We start from the raw sequence: 19,769 nt of genomic DNA, 5'->3' as shown, positions 1-19,769 counted from the left end.
GTCGGCCCTTTCTGGTTTCCAGCCAGGCCTGCTCCCGGCTCGTCCTCCCCAGCCGGCCACCCCTGCCTCGTCACAGGCCTGGGCGGCCTCATGGCTTGGCCTGCTGCGCTTCCCGGAGCCAACGTGCCGGGGAAGGTGACCCTGGCCTGACGAGGGGGGCCAAGAACTGAAGCAAAGATGAGGCTGCTTGGGGCTCACACTTTATTCTTTTTAAAAAGTGTCTATATTATTAGTAAATTGTTATTGATAACGTTTTCCCAGGAGTTTCTATGCTTACAAAGACAAGTCTCCCTGCTGAACACGACAGCACCCTCCAAAGCTGCCGAGCACCCTGAGAGAAGAGCTGCTCCCCCATCCCGCAGCTCGTCCGCCTGTGCCGGTGCGGGAAGGCGACGCCGTCCCCCCCATATTTAGTAGGGGCACCCCGTTTGCCTCTATTCCAACTCTGTACTTGGCGCCCTTAGTCAAGATGGCCTCCCTGACGCCGCCGCCTCGCCATGTTTGGTAGGGTCACGCCGCTTCCCCTCCTTCAGAACGGCGCGTAGGGTGCCCTTAGCCAAGATGTCGGCGGAGCCCGCGGGGGGGAAGGCGGGGCGTGCTGGTGCCGCCATCTTGCCTGCGGGCACCCCGTACCGCTGAGCTGGCCTTGCCGGGCGCGCGGGGCCTGCCGGGAGAGAGCGGCGGCGGGGAGCGGCGCGGCGCGGGCAGGTGGGTGCTGCGGGGGGGCGCGGGGCCCCCGTCCCCTGTGGCCGTGCCTGGGGGCTGCAGGTGCTGGTGTCCCCTGTAGCGGGGCTGGGGGGTCAGTGGCGTCCACCGTGGGGGGGCTGGGAGAGTGTCAGTGGCGTCCCCTCTAGTGGGGGCTGGGGAGGGGTCAGCGGTGTCCGCTGTGAGGGAGGCCTGTGGGTCAGTGGTGTCCCCTGTGAGTGGGGGTTGTGGCGGTCAGTGGTCTTCCCTGTGAGTGGGGGTTGTGGGGGGTCGGTGGTGTCCCCTGTGAGGGGGGGCTGAGGTGGTCTGTGGCGTCCCCTACAGCAGCGCCTGCATGGCGATCGGCAGTGTCCACAGAGCAGCGCAGGGGCTCAGCGGCGTCCCCCGGAGCTGTGCCTGGGCGGGGGTTCGGCAGTGTCCCCCGGGGCTGTGCTGAGGGTGCTGGGGCCCGCTGGTGTCCCGCAGGGCAGAGCTGGGGTCAGCCGTGTCCCCCGGGGCTGTGCTGGGGGTCAGCAGTGCCGCCTGTAGCGGTGCAGGGGTCAGTGCTTTACCCCATGGCAGTGCTGGGGATCAGTGGCGTAGGGGTCAGAGGTGGCCCCTATGGCTTCGCTGCGCATCTGTGGTGTCCTGTGTATGCCTCCTGGTGAAGGGCTGGGGATCCGTGATATCTCCTATGGCTGTGCCGAGCACAGCAGCTGGGGGATCCGTGGTGTTCCCTATAGCACTGCTAGGAAGCAGCAGCATTGCCTATAGCTTTGCTGGAAGGAGTAGGGGTCAGCAGTGTGCCCTACAGCAGATCCCGTATGGAGACTGGAATACTACCACCACTCATCTGCTGAGGCTTTGGAAGAGTCCGTCCTCTCCTGGACAGGGGCTTTGGGACCTGCCCACTACCGGGACGGGTCCTGGAGGTCGCTGCGGGTCTGGGGCCGGAGGGCCCTGCACTGATGGGGGTGCTGACAGATTGGGCAGGCACCCAGCCCTAACCTGGCCCTACACAGCCCTCGCTGGGGTGGGGGTGCCTCCCCTCCTGCTGTCCTGACCCCCAAGCAGGGCCACAGCCCATGCCAAACCCAGCTGGGCAATCAGAGCTCAGCCCGGGGCAGGGGAGTGGTGCTGGGCTGCAGTTGGGGGAACATGGAGTAAATTTGCACTGCGGTTGCACTGCATACCTGAGATGGCAGTGTTTATCTTGCTGTTCTGATGTGCGGGATCTTTTACAGGGAGGCTCAGCTCAGACGTTGCTGAACTCTTCCGTCTGTCTGTCCAGAGGTGGGGGTGGAAATCCAGGGCAATGCCCATGAGCTTGATTTACATGCTTAATAGCAAGGACAAAGAAAATGGTGAGGAGTTTGGAGGTTTGTAGGAAAATGTTACATCAAAACTTCTCCTTTGGAGGAGGTGATGCTTCTGATTTCTCATGCCTGTGGCCCTCCTGAATCTCCCGCTTGCAATGAGGACCAGGGATAAGGGTAATCCTGGAGCATCTGCAGCTGCAGGTGAACCTCTGAGCTTCCTTGGCTGGAGCGGGTCATGGTGCTGCTGCTCTTGGCTCTGCGAGTTGCTGCCAGTGCTGTGTGGTGTTTGTGGGCTGGATTCAACGAGGGAGTTTTTTGGTAGGCTTGTGCTTCCTTTTCTCAGAGACATCAAAGGTAATGATGGCCTGGGAGCTCCTGTTCGCATATGACTCTGAAGAGTTTAGTAATGCAATACAGAGAGTGATTTCTCTGGTGTGTTGGGGATATCCCCCTTGAATGGCATGTCTTTTCTGAAGTCTGCTGGACTCTCAGTTCCTCCCTTACTGGGAGTGGGACATGGTGCCATGCACAGAGGGTGTCTAAAATCACCAAAGACCTTTTTTGACCTTTTTGTCCTGTGTTCCTTTCCCTCTAAGCAGGGCAGGCTGGCAAACAGATGATATTTGTGATGAGTGTTTTGCTCTCAGACTTGGCCTCCTTTTCTCCCGCCAAGGTTTCCGCTGAAGGCTTCAGGATGTGTTGCAAATCTGACCTGTTTTCCTTTACTGACCCAAGTCAGGCAGGACTGCCTTGAGGCCAGCCTGAGGCTGAATGGGTATTGGGATGCTAAATGTGGATCACAAGAAAAAACACTTGCATTCTGGCTTTGACGTCAGGTTTTCTTGTTTCTTCATTGATTTGGTGGGGTTTTAATTGTCTGGGATGTTGATGAGAGCACTGGACAGAAGAGATTAATGTAGGCACATGGTTCATTTGGTAATGGGATTAACTCATTACAACATATTGGCTTTGTCCTGCAACGTCTTGTGCCTACATGTACTTGATCTGCTGACCTCCTTTGCAGGACTGTTGTCCAAACAGGTGACCGCTGTCTGAACGTGTGTTGCTTATGTCCTTTCAGAGCTTCTGCAGTCCCATGGCGACATACCTGGAGTTCATCCAGCAAAATGAGGAGCGTGATGGAGTGCGTTTCAGCTGGAACGTGTGGCCATCCAGCAGGCTGGAGGCCACAAGGATGGTTGTCCCCCTGGCCTGTCTTCTTACCCCACTGAAGGAGCGTCTTGACCTGCCACCTGTGCAGTATGAACCGGTGCTTTGTAGCAGGCCGACTTGCAAAGCGGTGCTCAACCCACTCTGGTATGAATTTCTTGGCTGGGGATGTTAAGAGGGGCTGGATAGTACCTAGTTTTTATCTGAATTTCACTGCTTCCTTATTCCCCTCTTTCTCTGCCCAGTGCCTGGCAGCCTCTTTCATTTAGATTTAGTGGGTTTGTTAAAATCCGTGCGGTCTTAATGAGATACGTTGAATGCCAGCCTGTTACTAGAGCTGCCAGAAACAGAGGAAAGAGGAGCGCCTTTGGGGAGGCTATTAAGGCAGAGACAATATGGAAATGGCCAGTTGTCTTACCATCCCAGAGAATTTTGTGGTGAATGATGAAACTTAAAATAAACAAAGATGCCGATCATACTGATATTGTCCTCTGGGCTGTGATGTTCACTTGGTTTCCTGCTTCCTACACATCCTACTGCTTTTAAGTCAGTTCCAGTATGAGCATAAAGGTTTTCTTTGAAGTTTTGTTGAGAATTTAAGAGGAATAATCTTGGTTCCAAAATCATGTGATGATCATACATACTTGGAGCATAGCATTGGGCTGAGAAAAAGCAAGGAAGGCCAGTAAGAGGAAGTAAGAAGAGATCAAGCCCATGAAATCAGAATAAGGCCAGGCTTTACTGCACCAGCAGTTACAGGATGTCGTAACGGGCTGAGGAGAGTAAACTCTTTGGGGTAGGGAACAGCCTATTTGTTCAGTGTTTGCGCACGATCTGGATGAATGGCTCCTGCTGCTTTGTGACTGGAGTACTTGTGTGCTACAGCTGTACAAACAATAAGATGACTGAGATAAGCCCAAGTATAGTGAAAGAATGATTAGACCCAAGTCTTTGTCTGCCAAAGCCTAAGCTCCAGAGAGCTGTCAGTGGTCCGTCATGCTGAGAAGGCTGGAAGTGGCAGGGCTGGATGAGCTAATGGACTTTCTGGCAATAGAACAAGAGTCTGAATCCCTAAAACTTGTTGTTCAAGTTGGAGTGTCTGATATTCTGTTTCTTACTCAGTGCTGTGAACCAGCACAGATAATTGTGAAGCTGCGCTGTAGAATTGTTCCTATAGCTGCTAATGCCTCATCTTTCCCTTGCAGCCAAGTTGACTATCGGGCCAAGCTCTGGGCTTGTAACTTCTGTTTTCAGAGAAATCAGGTAAGTTGGAAAGAGCATCAGCCCTTCCATCTTTTCAGTGAACATTTTATTGATGGCCTCCCCTGGCAAAGGATGTTAAGCATAAATTCCACTTTTCTAGATTCCTTCTCTTGGCCTTTTTCTCTTGCTGAACCCAGGCCAGAGTACTTGTTAATGCGTCTGTTTTACCTGACATCTTGTCTATTTTCAGTTCAGTTTTGCCAGTGATTTTACCAGCATGCAGGGCATGGGAAGGAGATAAAGGTGCTATTTTGTCCCATGTGTCTCCAGTGTGTATTTTGCACTTGACATTTACTGTTCTTGCCGAGTATGAAATTAATTAGATTTGAGTAGACTTTTACCACCAGAAACTGTCGCATGGCTAAATGAATTTCAGCTAACGCATAGTCACTGCTTTAGTCCTACCTTTTATTTACACCAGATGGAGCAGCTGTCTGTACTGCTGGCCACTTGTTGTCTGTGCTTAGGAAAACAGCAGTATGGGTCTCTTGTCATGAATTAATCAGGTTGGTGCAGTGGCAGTACATAAAAAGTTGAATAACCGCATCATGAGCAGGGCAGCCTCTGTACTGCAGAGGAGGGCCCTACATTTCTGTTCTGCAACTTCCTTGTCCTAATTTTTTGTTCTCTTTTTCAGTTCCCTCCAGCATATGCAGGCATATCTGAAGTCAATCAACCAGCAGAACTTATGCCTCAGTTTTCAACAATTGAATATATAGTGCAGGTAAATGAATCATAGGGAAGTTTGAAGCCCCCAGAATTGTCTTGTCTGTGACAGGTTATGTATGTGTGAGATTTACTTAAGATAATGCAAATAAATAGCATTTCTGCAAAGTGCTTACAATAGGGCTCATTTTGTTCCTTAATTGGAGGCATTATAAAGTGTCACCTGGCATATGCACTAACCTAGCAAATCCATCTCTTTCCACATTAGCGAGGCCCACAGACGCCGTTGATCTTCCTGTATGTTGTCGACACATGCTTAGAAGAGGAGGACTTGCAGGCACTGAAGGAGTCCCTCCAGATGTCCCTAAGTCTGCTGCCTGCTGATGCTCTGGTGGGGCTTATCACTTTCGGCAGAATGGTCCAGGTTCACGAGCTGAGCTGTGAAGGGATTTCCAAGAGCTATGTGTTCAGGGGCACAAAGGACCTGACAGCTAAGCAAATACAGGTATGTTGTGCCATCTGTTAGGCCAGTGGCTTGTTCTTGTTAGCTCTGTTTACACCACTGCTGGTCTTTCAAGCTCTAGGCTCTTGGGGAGGAAGAAGTGTTCAGTGCTCTTAACTGTTAGCCTGTTTCCCTCTCAATGTCCATCCTGTCTTTTAATTCCTTGGAAGCTTGTCCAAGATGGAGTTTGTGTATCTTGCATAATGGACCCATTGATCCATTCCTAATGGGAGTTCAAAGATTAATAATTTTACAGATTTTCATGTATTTAATGCTACAGTATTGCAAGCCTCAGGGTATATTGCTTGACAGCAAATAATATGTTTAGTGTTTGAATAGTACGTCTCCTCTGCCTCCTCTTTACTATTCTCTAGGATATGCTTGGGCTTTCAAGGCCAGCTGTCCCCATTCAACAGGGAAGACCTCTTCAAACTCCAGAGCAACCTGTTATTTCAAGCAGGTAAGCTGCACCAGCACAGCAGAAAAGCAGGGCAGGTGTTTTATGCCCCTTTGGGGTCCCGCTTCTAAACCTGGGTTTCCCAAGAGGAGTCTTTGTAAGAAGATTTAAATGGTACTGTCTTGTCACAGTTATTTCCCTACATCAAGTGATATGTACGGATGGGATTTACTAGACCTGCAGGCAATGTATTAGACTTCTATAGTATCTTGGTTTTGCAGTTGCAAGAACATGATTGCCATTCAGGCTAGATTTCTACTTGAAAAACAGAGAGAAGCTGTCTTCGGAAAGCATATTGCTCAGGAGTGGTTTGGAGCAAGGGCCTGTCTTTTTGATTGACCAGCCCATGAGGGGCCTGGTCTATGCATAACAATCCTACGTACCACCTCCTACCCCCTGACCCAGCAAGTTGAAAAAATGATTGACAGGCAAGCAGTGACCCCTGAACAGTAAAGCTGTATTTGCCTTGATTGAATACAGTTTTCTCTTTCTCAGCTCCTCTTTTTCAGTGGCAGCTCTTGTGCATTTTGGTAGACTAAATCACCATTGAATTTCTTTCCTATGCTTTATATAACTCTGCCTTCTTGTCAGTTCCTGATGTCTTGCTTTGATCAATTTTTTTATTTTGCACAGGCCTGTTGTCTTGGAAAGTTTGGATGTAAGAAGGGAACATGCTATGTGACTTTTTGCTTCTGATAACTTGGTGCAATTTATGCGTGCCAGGAACAAAGAGGCACTTTCTTTCTTCTCCAAACTGAAAGGACTTGTAAGTCCAGTCCAGGAAAACGTTTTATTTGAATTTTTTGCAGGTTTCTGCAGCCAGTACATAAGATTGACATGAATTTAACAGATCTGCTTGGAGAACTGCAAAGGGACCCGTGGCCAGTGACCCAGGGAAAGAGGCCTTTACGTTCCACTGGAGTAGCTCTTTCCATTGCTGTTGGCTTATTGGAGGTACCCTTAGTGCTGTTGTTTGAGATGAGCTGGTCAAAGTAAGCACCTGGCAGTCTTTGCTGAGACATGTGCAGGTGTCAGTCCAGCTTGGGCTGCAGAGGTGCAATTGGTCTCTACTGAGGTTTGACATGAACTAGCACCAGCTGGTGTAGAGTGGGCAGGGAGTTTACATCTAAATGGTAAAATATGCAGGTGTGTTAAGGTCTCTGATTCTTGTGTGTATTGCCATGTGGAGGTGATACCATGCACTGGGTCTATCTGAGGCTCATCTAAGATGTAAGTAAAAGAACAGGAACTGCCTGCTTCCTGTTACAAAGCCATGAAGCTTGATGTAGCTTGAGTCTAAACTTGAGAGTGCTGTAACTGTCAGGAAATGCATTGCTATTGATCAAGGCGGCCTCTAGCAGAGACAGATGGCATTGCAGAAACACATTCAGATGCTTCTCTAAAGAAAGGACTGTTACCATTTAATCAGTCTTTCCCTTTTGTTTCCCTTTTTTTTTTTCCACTCTGTCTCTGATGTAAGTCTTTATTTTTATTTCAGGGCACATTTCCAAACACAGGGGCCAGAATAATGCTGTTTACAGGTGGGCCACCAACACAAGGACCAGGCATGGTAGTAGGAGATGAACTGAAAACACCCATCCGTTCTTGGCACGACATAGAGAAGGACAACGCAAGGTTCATGAAGAAGGCCACCAAAGTAGGTGCTAGTGCCCACTGGGTGTGTTTAAAAACAAAAACTGAATATTGTGTCAGAACACTAAATGGGGGGAAAGGACATAACACAAACCTACATACACTGCTATGTTGACAGCTGTTCAATGTCCTTCCCCAGGGAACAAACATATTCCATTCTCTTGATGTGGGAACAGCATGTCCAGATATTTGCACGGTTGTCCTTGAAGTGCCTGAGCCTTTTGTGTACATTAAATTGTGAGAACGGTCAAGGGAAGGATAAAAAAAACTTCCTCCTAGTTACTTCTCCAGCACAGTCTTGTGCCTTCTCAGAGAAAGAAGTATTTCAGTATTGTTTCTTAGCTGATGGTGGGTGGAGAGTTTGTTCATCAACATCATTGTATCTCCTTCTGTGGAGGAAAAAACCTGTCTGCCAAGAATTGGTCACTTCCAGAAAGCCTCCTTTGTCTTCCTGGCGTATGAAACAACAGTTAAAATAGTTACAATGTCAGGCATGAAATGTGCCTGTCAGCTTAGAGGAAGCAGTATGACACTTGTTCTCTTAACTACCACCTGGAACCTTTGGGTTTCCACTCGGTTATCACAGACAAAGATCCCATGCAATTCATGCACTCTCTATATTTACAACATGCAACTCAAGCTCATCCAAGTGCAAACATCCTGGGAGAGAGAAGTGTGCTCCAGCAGAGCAGTAAGAGCTTTCTTACTACAGCACTGGTAATTGCTTCATTTGTACCTTGTGTTTCACGTGTTGGCCTCAGCTGGAGAGCAGAAGAAAAATTGCCCATTGCGGCATCCTAAACACCGTGTATGTTTTCCCCAGCACTATGAGACTCTGGCTAATCGCACTGCAGCCAATGGGCATTGCATCGACATCTATGCCTGCGCCCTGGATCAGACTGGACTGCTAGAAATGAAGTGTTGTGCAAACCTCACTGGGTATGTTCATAGCAGGAGACCACAAAGTTGGCACCTGTATTTTTTTTTTTGGAGGGGGAGAACAGTTCAGAAAGCAGTTAAGTTTGCTGTCAGGGAAAAAGGGTGAGATTTTTATTGTTCTCTTCTAAACTGTGGTTTGAATTTGCCAGGAATTATATGGCAAACCTCCCCTGATCCCAGTCCACATTTCTGAAGTCTCAAAACAGCATGTGAATTAGCACTGCTGGTAGAAAACTCCATGTCCTGCTTTGAGAAAGGTATTCTAAAGCATGGTGCAACATGTCTTTTGCAAATGCCTTCTGCCTCCTTGGGAGATAGCAAGTATCCTTTCCAGAATTGATGGGATAGAGATGCTGTACTTTGTGGTATGTGCATGACTGAAGTGCCATCTGAAGAGCAGAGCTTTGGGCATGGTGGGTAGAAGCTTTCCTTGTGTGGGCCAGATTTTCTCTACTTAACAGCTCGCTTGCACTTTCTCCAGGGATTCTTGGCTTCCCTGGATCTAGTTTTAAGTGACATCTCTAAGGGGTAAATGTCCGTGTTCCATATTGGTGAAAACCTTATGGTCTCTGTGAGGAATGCCGTGTGCTAAACCAGGCCTTTTAGGCACTCATCATGTCTTTTATTGGTCTTTTTAAATCTGCTGCATCTAGGGACCAAAGAATGGTTTGGGAAAATGCAAGGTATTTGTAAATAATCACATAATCCTCAGTAAGCAGAAGAGAGGTTGTTTGACCCTTTGGTTGTGTTACTAAGCCCCATCCGATCAGGCCTAGGTTTACCAAGGCACTTGGGGGAGGCACCGCACAGACCCATGCACCCATCCTCGTGCTGCAGCAGTGCAGCCATCCTGTCTGTAGTGTGGGTGGTTCCAGCTGTGAACCCAGCCCTGCTCAGGTGAAGCAGGCTAAGCAAAGCTCTTTTCTGGGTTGAGATGTTTCTAACATGAGCATTTTTAAGGCAGCTAGAAGTACAGTTGAGAAAGCAAGCTGGCAAAGATGGAGCATTAACTTGTCTGGCTTTGGAGGAGGCATCCGTGAATCTGCGTTCCCTGATGTGAATTCTACCTATGCAAAGGCATGCTTTAAAACAGTTTCTGCATGTGTTTGCATGCGTGAGAGTTGGAAGAATGTATCCTTTGTGCTTTACTTCTAGTTCCCAGTTGCTTCAGTTCCCTTGTGTATTGTTTTTTTCTTTCCCAGAGGACACATGGTGATGGGGGACTCTTTCAACACTTCTCTCTTCAAGCAGACCTTCCAGCGGGTATTTAACAAAGGGTTGAACGGGGAATTTCGGATGGCTTTTGGTGCAAGTTTGGACGTGAAGGTGAGAGATTAGTTTCACTGGATGACATTAACTAGGAAATACAAGTGCTGTTCATTCAAAAGTTGATTAAGTATCTGGGGTGTAGAAAATTCTATATGTTTGAGGTCAGCCATAGTGCCTGTTTTGGGAGAAGCACCGTACTGGAGTGAGTGGAAGGATTTTTGTTTGAAAGCTTATTAAATTTGTGGGGTTTTTTTGCTTTGTTTTGTTTTTTTTAAAAAAAGAAAAGGCAGCTGAGCTCAGCCTCTCCTCACTCAGCAAGGAACATTTCATACTCTCTTGTGGTCACTATAAATATGCCTTCATTATTAAAATGTGACTATGTAGATTCTCTTATATTCACTAATTGTAGCAGTAGGTGATCAGAGAAAGTAGTGGGAGGTATGTTCCCTGACAGCCATGTGTACGCATCATCTGATCAAAGCTGATTTAGTCTGCATGTATTCTATTTGACTGACTTGATTTAAAAAAAACCCCAAAACCGCAACTTTTTTTACCTTGTTCTAGACCTCTAGGGAGCTGAAAATTGCAGGAGCTATTGGACCATGCATATCCCTGAATGCTAAAGGGCCATGTGTCTCTGAAAACGTAAGTTTCTGACGTGGAAAAATCTTTAATAAAGAAGTAAACAAACAGTGCAAAGTTTCTGTCTAGACCTACAGCTGAGCTAGAATGTCAGAGTTTTCAAGGAGAAGAACAATTTGGAAACACCCCTAGGAAAAGACAGTCTTTCCTAGACTAAATTCTTTCCCCATAAGGCTTTCTTTTAACTGTGTGTCCTTCAGTAACTTCGTTCACACCCAAAAGATAAGAAATCTAGAAGGCCTGCCGTAACTTGTACCTTTAATCAGAATTTAACATAAGCTTGCCTTACATGCAGCTAGAGACAAAAATGCTGCTTTCTTTTCAATTCTGTGCAGGAGCTTGGAATTGGAGGAACATCTCAATGGAAAATTTGTAGTCTGGATCCCAGCACAACTCTGGCCATTTACTTTGAAGTGGTAAATCAGGTCAGTCCTGGCTTCTTTCTTTTTTTTTTTTTTTTGTTAGTCGTCTTTTTTACACACCAAAGTATTTGTTTGTAACAGGGCCAGGAATGCAATGACATCCCTTGTGTTGCAGATGGATGGTTGCAAAGCAACCAAGTGTTTTGTGCCAAAGAAATAGACTCAGAGGTTGTTTTCATATGCATAAATTGCGTAATATTTTTGTTCTGTACAAAACCTGCATTCTTTCCTTGTCTTCTTCCTATGGTATTTATTTAACAAAGAAGAAGTTGTCTTTTTGCCAGTAGGTGCTGCGGAGAATAAAAGTATAAATACCTTCAAATTCTTGGAGATTTGGCCTTCCAAGTTGTAATAACTTGATGGCTCAGAAGCAACTTTTGGCTGGGGAAGTTTCTGAGCATGTGGTAGCTAGAAGCTAGGACGGCCACCCCAGAGGAATTCTATTCCACGTGTGTCTCTCTTTGTCTTCTCTGCTGTGCGGGCTTGTTACTGTTGGGAATAGGATGGCAGACTTGCAGGACCTTAGCTCAGACCTTGTACTGCCATTCTTATGTTCATTGCTATAGAGATGATAAGTTGCAGTTGTCCTTTAAGGGACAAGCTGATCAAGTGTCAGGCACAATACTGAATGGGCCCAGCACCACTTGACTCTGAGGGCTGCTGGAAAACACAACACTAATAGATGTCTCTCTCTTCTCTGGTCCATCTCTAGCTTGTACTTATTCTATGATTGCTCAAACGATGCCCTGGATTTCTCTGTAGTGTACATAGTTATGGAAAAGCCAGCCTGTTTTGAAGGTTTACCTTGTTTCATTTGCAGCACAATGCACCAATACCTCAGGGAGGCAGAGGGGCAGTGCAGTTTGTCACTCAGTATCAACACTCCAGTACGCAGAAACGCATTCGTGTCACCACCATAGCCAGAAAGTGAGTATCTCATGCCAGTTCTTTGGCAGAACAGCAGAAGCTTAAGCTGCAGTTTGTGCTGGAATTTTTCTAGCTTTTTGTTGCATACATTGGTCGCAGATTATTTGGTACAGGGAGTCTGAATTTGGGTTTGGTTTTGCTGAAGGTGAATGTGTGTAGCACTAACCCTTTACTAACCTTATAGTTGGGCAGATGCACAGAGTCAACTCCAGCATATAGAAGCTGCGTTTGACCAGGAAGCAGCTGCTGTGCTGATGGCACGACTGGGAGTGTATAGAGCTGAATCTGAGGAGGGACCTGATGTTCTGCGATGGCTGGACAGACAGCTAATCAGACTGGTAAGACCAATAGACTGCAGTTGGGCATGTTCTTGATTTCAGTAAAAATGGTCTCTGGAAATGAAAACGCCATTCTTTTTCCAGATTGACTTGCTTCATTTGTGCTCTGATCACAGTCCCATAGTTGTAGTACGCAATAGCTCAGAAGCCACTATGATTGCATAGGTAAACATCCCATCATGCTGAAAGGGTTAAACCTGTGATTAAGGAAGTGATAGTGAAACACAGAATAATGCAGGTGAGAAGGGACCTCTGGAGGTCTATGGTTCAACCCCCCCTACTCAAAGTAGGCCCAGCTTTGAAGTTAGAGCAGGTTGCTCCAGGTCTTGTTCAGTTGAGTTTTGAAGATCTCCAAAGATGGAGTTTCTCTTGTTTGATCACAGTCACTGTGATTTGGGTTTTTTCTCCCTTTTCTTCCCCCTGCCCCCCGAATTTCCATTTCTCCAGCTACCTATCAGGTAGCTGTAGACAGCCATATGACTCCCTGATCCCACGCTTCACCAGGCTGAACAAACCCAGCTTCTTTAGCCTCTCTTTCTATATAAGGTGCTCCAGCCCCTGACAGGCTTGGTGGCCTCTGCTAAACTCACTGCAGTATATCCATGTCTGTCTTGCACTGGGGAGCCCAAAACTGGACACAACATTCAGATGTGGGCTCACCAGTGCCAAGTTCAGGGTAATAATCACTTCCGCAACTTCGTACTGTCTCTTTCTTTGAATTTCACAAGGCTGAACTGCCTAAATTGGTTCTGGCCTTGTCCAAACACCCATGTGGAGCTGATAATAACAGATATGGCACATCAGACACTGAAAAAACAGGGCCAGTATCAAATAAAGATTTGAGCACCAAAACACACATGGGCATGCTGAAATGATTGCGGAGTCATTTATAGTTAAATTGCTAAAACCATTGATACTGCTTATTTTCAGTGAAGCAGTTGGTGAAATGCCAGGCTGCTGCTGCTCTAGAAGGAAGTAGAGTTGCTGCAGAAGTGTTTCGTACCATACAAAGCAGCTTAGGTATAATATAGCACCACTGATTTAATGGAAAAAATTGGGTAGTACTAGAAGCACTGTTTCTTTCATTCTTAGATAATTTCAAATCTAGATTTAATGTATGTATTAAAATAGATAAATTGATTGAATCATTGTTCTCATTCCAGTAAGATACAGAAACCACTGACTTAACGAAAAATAAATTTTTTTTACTTGTTATTGTCACTTTCATGCCTTGGTTGCTCTCTTTAAAAACAAGCAAAAGAACACCCTTCCAAAAAAAAGTGTTAATTCTAAAAAGAAGGGGGGAAAAAAGAGAGAGATAACCAAAGTATCCGTTTTGCTTCCAACAGTGTCAGAAATTTGGACAATACAACAAAGATGATCCCAACTCCTTCAGATTGTCAGAATCATTTTCTTTGTATCCCCAGGTAAGAACTTCACTTCCCACAGCTGTGGGAAAAGTGTGCAAGGGTGAGTGAGAGTGATGATAAAACATCTTGTACCATTTATCAAATTCAAGAGGGGAGGAACGGATGCTTTTTTAATTTGGTGGGCTGGTCCTGTAGTTCAGTCCTGCAAATGACTAATAAGGGAAGAACTCTGAAGAGTTAATAAGCAGTAGACTTTTTTTCCAAAGAACTTGCTGTTGGAAAGATTTGACTTGGGTGCAGAAGTTTTTGCAATTTGGTGACATTTCTCTTCTCACTCATCTTTCTGGTGCAGTTCATGTTCCATCTGCGACGATCCCCATTCCTGCAGGTCTTCAATAACAGTCCAGATGAATCTTCTTATTACCGTCACCACTTTGCTAGGCAAGATCTGACCCAGTCTCTCATTATGATCCAGCCCATCCTTTATGCTTATTCTTTCCATGGACCTCCTGAGGTGAGTCCCTGTTTAACAGGAAGAAGTAGAACAATCCAAAATAATGAGTATTCAGTCAGAGTAACACTATTTCAGCAAAAAGACCCCTATATATTTTTTTAAATCAGGGAAATTATTAAAGGATGAGACGGGGCAATGTAAAATATGAATTGTGTTTTCAGTAAGCTTATGGCTTTGATTAAAAAAAAAAAAACAAAACCAAAACCACAAAAAAAGTCCCCCAAAACAACCTCCCCAACCCCTCTCCCCACCAGGCCACAGCCCCCGCCCCCCAACATCCGGTGAATATTGCGGCTGTCAGTATCACTTTTGCTTCTCTGCCAGAGGCTGCCATCTCCACTGTGTAAGTCAGCAAGCTGCAGCCCTTCCAGGTCATAGTCTCCCACCAGCTGCTTGTTTTCAGTTGCTTATGCATCAGTGTTTAACTATGTGCAAGTGTTTAGTGGACAGACACGGATTCCGTTATACTGACAGCTTCCTTGAAAGGAGTGTGTCTGTCAGGAAAGAAACGCAGGAGCTGCTGGAGTAACACTTTGAAACCTTCTTGGCAACATTTGCCAGAGTTCACATGTTATTCCTTATTATTCTTGAGATACTTTTGTTCAAGATCATTTCAAATTAAACTTGGATAGCCATGGGAATTGCTCCCTTGCATCCTGTGCTTCATACAGCAGCCGATAACCTGTTGCTCCATTCAGTGATGCTGTAGGAGGCTGACCGCACTCTGCAAGGTGTTCACATGGACTGAGCAGCCGTTAGTGGAGTCGCATCTGTACGGGCAGGGCTGAGCAAGCTGTTCGGCCCTACAGTTCTGAGGGCTTACTGGTGTCTGACTTTCTTCTTTATTTTCCCCAGCCAGTGCTTTTGGACAGCAGCAGTATTCTTCCTGACAGAATCCTACTGATGGATACTTTCTTCCAGATAGTTATCTACCTTGGTGAGGTACAGTGAAATACGTTCTCTTTCTCTGTTTGCACTCCCTCCCTCCTGCCATGCATGCAGACAGTGTCACTGTTAGTATAAAAAGAGCTGCTGGCAAAGCCCCCACTAGCATAGTGACATCGTATGCATACTGCCAGTTGTAATACAATGACCACACAATCTGACTTAACAAAAAAATCCTACTGGAGTCGCTAAGGATGTGTTCTGCACTGAGGAATAGCTGTCATGTTAGCTTGGTAATGAAGATGGTCCCTTACCATGCCTGGAAAAGGACAGAAAAACTTGAAACTAAGCAGGGCAGAGAGCTGCAGTTTGATTTTCAGAAATGTGAAGTACTTGGTTGCTGGATTTTGACACTTAAATACTGCTGCTCTTAAAGAAATCAGTTACAAATTTTTCCAGTTTTTGGTTTCAAATATTGAACATTTTTGACAGTTGCTCCTATATTCCTTCCATCGTGACTGAGGTTAGTGCTTAGGTACTGGCCACTTCTGAACATCCAGATTTATACCAATATCCAAAGCCTTGGTTTTCCAGTGCCTCTTCAGTATGCAGACCTGTAGATCTGTATTTCAGTCCTGTCAGGTTTTGTAAGGGAGCAGGATTGCTACAGTAGCTGCAGAATGGAAATGTCTCACCCCCTAAAGTAGTTATGGGGTAAGGGATGAAGAGGAAGGTGGCTTTCCACTTTTTTCTCTAGAAATCTCCCTGTTCTTTGATGTCTTTTTCCCCCCTCATATCCTTTATAGTCTTGCTTGGGGAGTGGCCCTCATCCAATTTCTTTGACCTAAACATGGCATCAGGTTGGAGTAGTTTAAATAAACCCAGCTTGGTTTATGGTTAAACATTCCTATTAGTGAAACTTTTTGGGATGCATTTTAACTCTTCCCTTTGTTTTTGAACTAAGCTACTTCATTTAACAACTGCTATTAGAGTCCTCGAAGTTTGGCATGATAGTTTGCGGCAGCTCTATTATTGTCTCCCGACTTCACTCCGTATAGGATTTTTTCCCTTTGAGAAGTGAGCAGGGATACCCTGCTCCGGTACCCTGCAGGGATACCCGATCGATGTGAACAGGGGTTGAACGCTTGAGTCAACAGTGACAATAAGTCTTCCAGAGTTAAGTTAAACAGTTTCTACCTACTGTTGCAGTGAAATTTAGACAAAGGAAGAGCTAAGTATGTGATCTGTGCATGTATAGAGCAATTGTTAGGTACGTAGTTAGGTACCTTGAAAATACTGTAAGGCAATGGCTGCTTCATTTAAGACCAAGTCAGATTCAAAATGTCAGTGATTTATAAATGCTTTGTGTTTCTATGTTGGCGCAGGCTGAAACATAAAGGCTTGAAGATCACTTTCAATGAATTGCTCTTGCACTACACAAACTGCTACCAGCTTTTGTGTTGAGTGCCTGTTCTTAAGTTCAAGAACAGACAGAAACTAAATAATGTTATTGCCAGAGTAGTGAATGTGTGCATTTGCCTTGTGCTCTGTAAGCAAAAGTACATGTAACATTCTGCTGCCTTAAGATGTGCAGGTGAAAAAGGGGAGGCTTGCAGACATCTCTACTATTTTTTCATTTCCTCCCTGTCCCGTCAATAGACTATTGCACAGTGGCAGAAAGCTGGTTACCAAGACATGCCTGAATATGAAAACTTTAAGCACCTACTGCAAGCCCCACTGGATGACGCCCAGGAAATTTTGCAGACTAGATTCCCAATGCCACGTTACATCCACACTGAACATGGGGGCAGTCAGGTAAGGAGGTTTATCGAGGAACTCTTTCTGTTGTTGAATAGAGCAAATACTTGTCTTTTTCTGCTATACTAAAAGGATGGTTCTGTAAGTTAAATACGGTGGTAATTCAGCTCCTCAGAGTATAGAGCTTGCATATTTTCTCATGAGCTCTTACTACAACATTGTCTTTTAATAAGTCAGTCACTCGCTGGATATGCTTTTGAAATCTGAGGATGGAAAAAAACCTGAAAAAGCCAGCTTAATTATCTTTTTATTCCCCAAAGAGGTGGGAAAGAAATGATTTGGCTACATATCTAAACTTACGCAAGACAGGGAGTGCAGCTAGCTTGCTAGGACACTAAGTTATACTGAATGATTGACCATCTGTTCCTTTATTCTCAGATGTTGAATGAGGAGATAAAATAGTTCCTATTTTTGCTCTTCCTGGAATTGCAGTTGTGCACTGCTTGTCTGTGTCTGGCTTGTTTGTGGCAGTGAAGAGGCAGGAATTGATGCTCCAAAACAAAATTTGGTATTAATTTCTGATGCGACAGTGTTAATGCTGGTTCTCCACTGACCTGTTTTCTAAGGAGCAGATAGGAGCGTGCAACAGTGCTGGCGACATGCCCGTGTTGCATGGAACCAGAGCTGCCCTACCAGGCGAGCACCCCTTGCTGTAGCAGAGCACTCTGTGCCCCTTGGAGAGAGTTGGGAGATAATGTGTTCCCTTTCCAAATGGAGGTGCCCATAAAGTACTGCCGCCACCTTGTGGTAAACTAACTCCAAAGTAATAGCAGGGAAGGGAGTGCAACCAGCACAAATTCCTGCTCTCATTTTGAGAGGATAGGAAGATGCTCAGAGTTTTTAACCTGATTCCCCCCTCTCCCTCCCCCAAGGTTTCTTCCAATTTGTAAATTTTTTAAAATTTGTAAAGCAATTTGTAAAATTCTAAGGCATTTAAGCAATACTGTTGTCTCTGCCCTATGGGAGTCACAGTGGAGTCATAGTATCCCTTATTTATCCTTGCAGAACACACAACCATTCAAAGTACGCAGATGCTTGCTTTTAAGTCCAGCAAAAAATTGTCTGTGGAGCAGGGCTGTTTCTGGGCTTGAAACCTCTTTTAGTTAAATTAGTACCTTGCTTGCAAAAGCAGAGGAACATCGTTAGTTGTGCATCTAAGGGGGTAAGAAGTCTTGAGGGAGCTGACAGGTCTGTCGTTTTACAAAACTACTTCTCTAATAACATTTTGTCTTAATAGGCTCGGTTCCTCTTGTCTAAAGTGAACCCTTCTCAGACCCACAATAACCTCTATGCATGGGGACAGGTAAGCAATGGAAGAGCGGCTCATGTTTGGGAATACTGTAAAATGTACATTTACATATTTGTCTACGCAGTAGCCATCTTGTTTTAACACATGGCCACAAACTGTGAGCAGGATACATTTGTCCTCTGTTTCTTACCCAAGAGCTTTTTGCAGGCATATGTGACTGGATTTGAAAATCTTACAGTGCTTTGCAGTGCAAGGAAACAAGGTTATTTCTAGGTACCAAAGGATCTGATAATGGAATTACCAGCTGAGACTGCAATAATTGTAGCATTTTAAAAGACACAACTGATTTATTAGATTTGTCTCTAAAGCTTTGTCAGGTTCGATTTTTACTCAACCTGCTTATTCAAGTCCATGGTTGTTGGTAAGATAAACAATACTGGTCGGGAGCACTAGATGACAAGATAATCAGAATACAGTTTTCAAGCCTGGATGACTAAACTCGTGTTCCTGTTCTTGTACTGAATCCCCCCAAATTTTCAGCAAAATCCAGTTGACTTTGGGGCTTTTTCTCAATGGATCCAAGGAATGGCTGTCCAAATAGAGGTGCTGCCACAACAGCTCTGTACCTCAGCAGCTTAATGGCAGGAGATGAGTGGTGTCCACAAGGAGTGCTTTGCCCCTTTGATCTCCCTTCCTGTATCCCAGCTACATGTGGGGCACAGGCAGGCAAGGAGAATTTTCTGGGGTGGCTGCTACTGAAGGAAGCAGCTAATTTGATGTAGAATATGCTCTTACAGGTTTCAGATGACCTGATGTAGAAATTTATCTTCACCCTTTCCTACAAATATGATTTAAAACTCTTAGGTCACAGTGTATTTAGTATTCTGTAAAATGTAACTATGGATACATATAGATCTAATTAATCTGAGAATACTAGACTATCCTTTCTTTACCTTGTTTTGTAGAGCTTTGGGCAGCAAAATTCCTAATGCTTTAGAAAGAAGAGACTTTCTTTTTTCCAGTAGTTAGATTGCACTAGAGGATAGTGTCAGTGCTGTTGCCAAAGAGTAGCATCTTTCCACTGGATCTATCCTTTGCAGCAAAAAAAGGTGGTTGATTCAGCAGGCAGTTAGTTCAGAGTGCTGACATCTGATTTGCTTTCAGTTAGTTCCCAGTGTTAACAACACTACTTTAGGCTCATCATTTCTTTATTTTTCTGCAGGAATCAGGAGCTCCGATCTTGACAGATGATGTTAGTCTCCAGGTATTCATGGACCATCTAAAAAAGCTGGCAGTTTCCAGTGCATCATGACTTTGATCTAACCGAGAAGCAAGAACAGAGGAGTTACACAGATCATGTTCATGACAGAAGTGGAGCAATTTATTTACATGTCCTTCTCTCTCTTTTAGACTAAGGTTTTTAAGCGTGAAATTAAGTAAATATTCGGGGAGAGTTTTGTACTTGGCCCTCCTAGATATTAATTTATTTGTATTCCCTTTTGTCTATATTCTGTTTACATTTTTCATACATTGTAATTGGAGCTGAAGGATGTTTCAGCCAATATAGATTTTAACAGTCTTTATCTTAATTTTTAATGTTGTGTGTTTTTAAAAGGTGTCTTTTAGCAACCGGGGACTGTATTAATTAAAATAAAACTGGGTAAGAGCATTACTATTTAGTG

The 19,769-nt window shown here is 45.1% G+C and overlaps 1 protein-coding gene across 1 annotated transcript; it reads left to right on the top strand.

Moving 5' to 3' along the window:
- The first annotated feature begins 552 nt into the window (after window positions 1–552).
- Window positions 553–19,764, top strand: SEC23B (SEC23 homolog B, COPII coat complex component). Its single transcript, XM_072857118.1, has 20 exons — window positions 553–708; window positions 3,085–3,320; window positions 4,379–4,436; window positions 5,074–5,160; window positions 5,371–5,607; window positions 5,979–6,064; window positions 6,871–7,015; window positions 7,560–7,718; window positions 8,538–8,653; window positions 9,856–9,979; window positions 10,487–10,567; window positions 10,900–10,989; window positions 11,807–11,913; window positions 12,098–12,251; window positions 13,601–13,678; window positions 13,974–14,135; window positions 14,991–15,077; window positions 16,680–16,835; window positions 18,076–18,141; window positions 19,310–19,764. Exons 2-20 carry the CDS (start codon window positions 3,100–3,102, stop codon window positions 19,397–19,399), a joined length of 2,304 nt encoding a protein of 767 aa, XP_072713219.1. The 5' UTR covers window positions 553–708; window positions 3,085–3,099; the 3' UTR covers window positions 19,400–19,764.
- The last annotated feature ends 5 nt before the right edge of the window (window positions 19,765–19,769 follow it).

This window comes from Ciconia boyciana, chromosome 3 (assembly GCF_034638445.1).
Source record: "Ciconia boyciana chromosome 3, ASM3463844v1, whole genome shotgun sequence".
Taxonomy (NCBI): Eukaryota; Metazoa; Chordata; class Aves; order Ciconiiformes; family Ciconiidae; genus Ciconia; species Ciconia boyciana.
The sequence above is the reverse complement of the archived record's forward strand: the minus strand, read 5'-3'. Positions and strand labels throughout refer to the sequence as shown.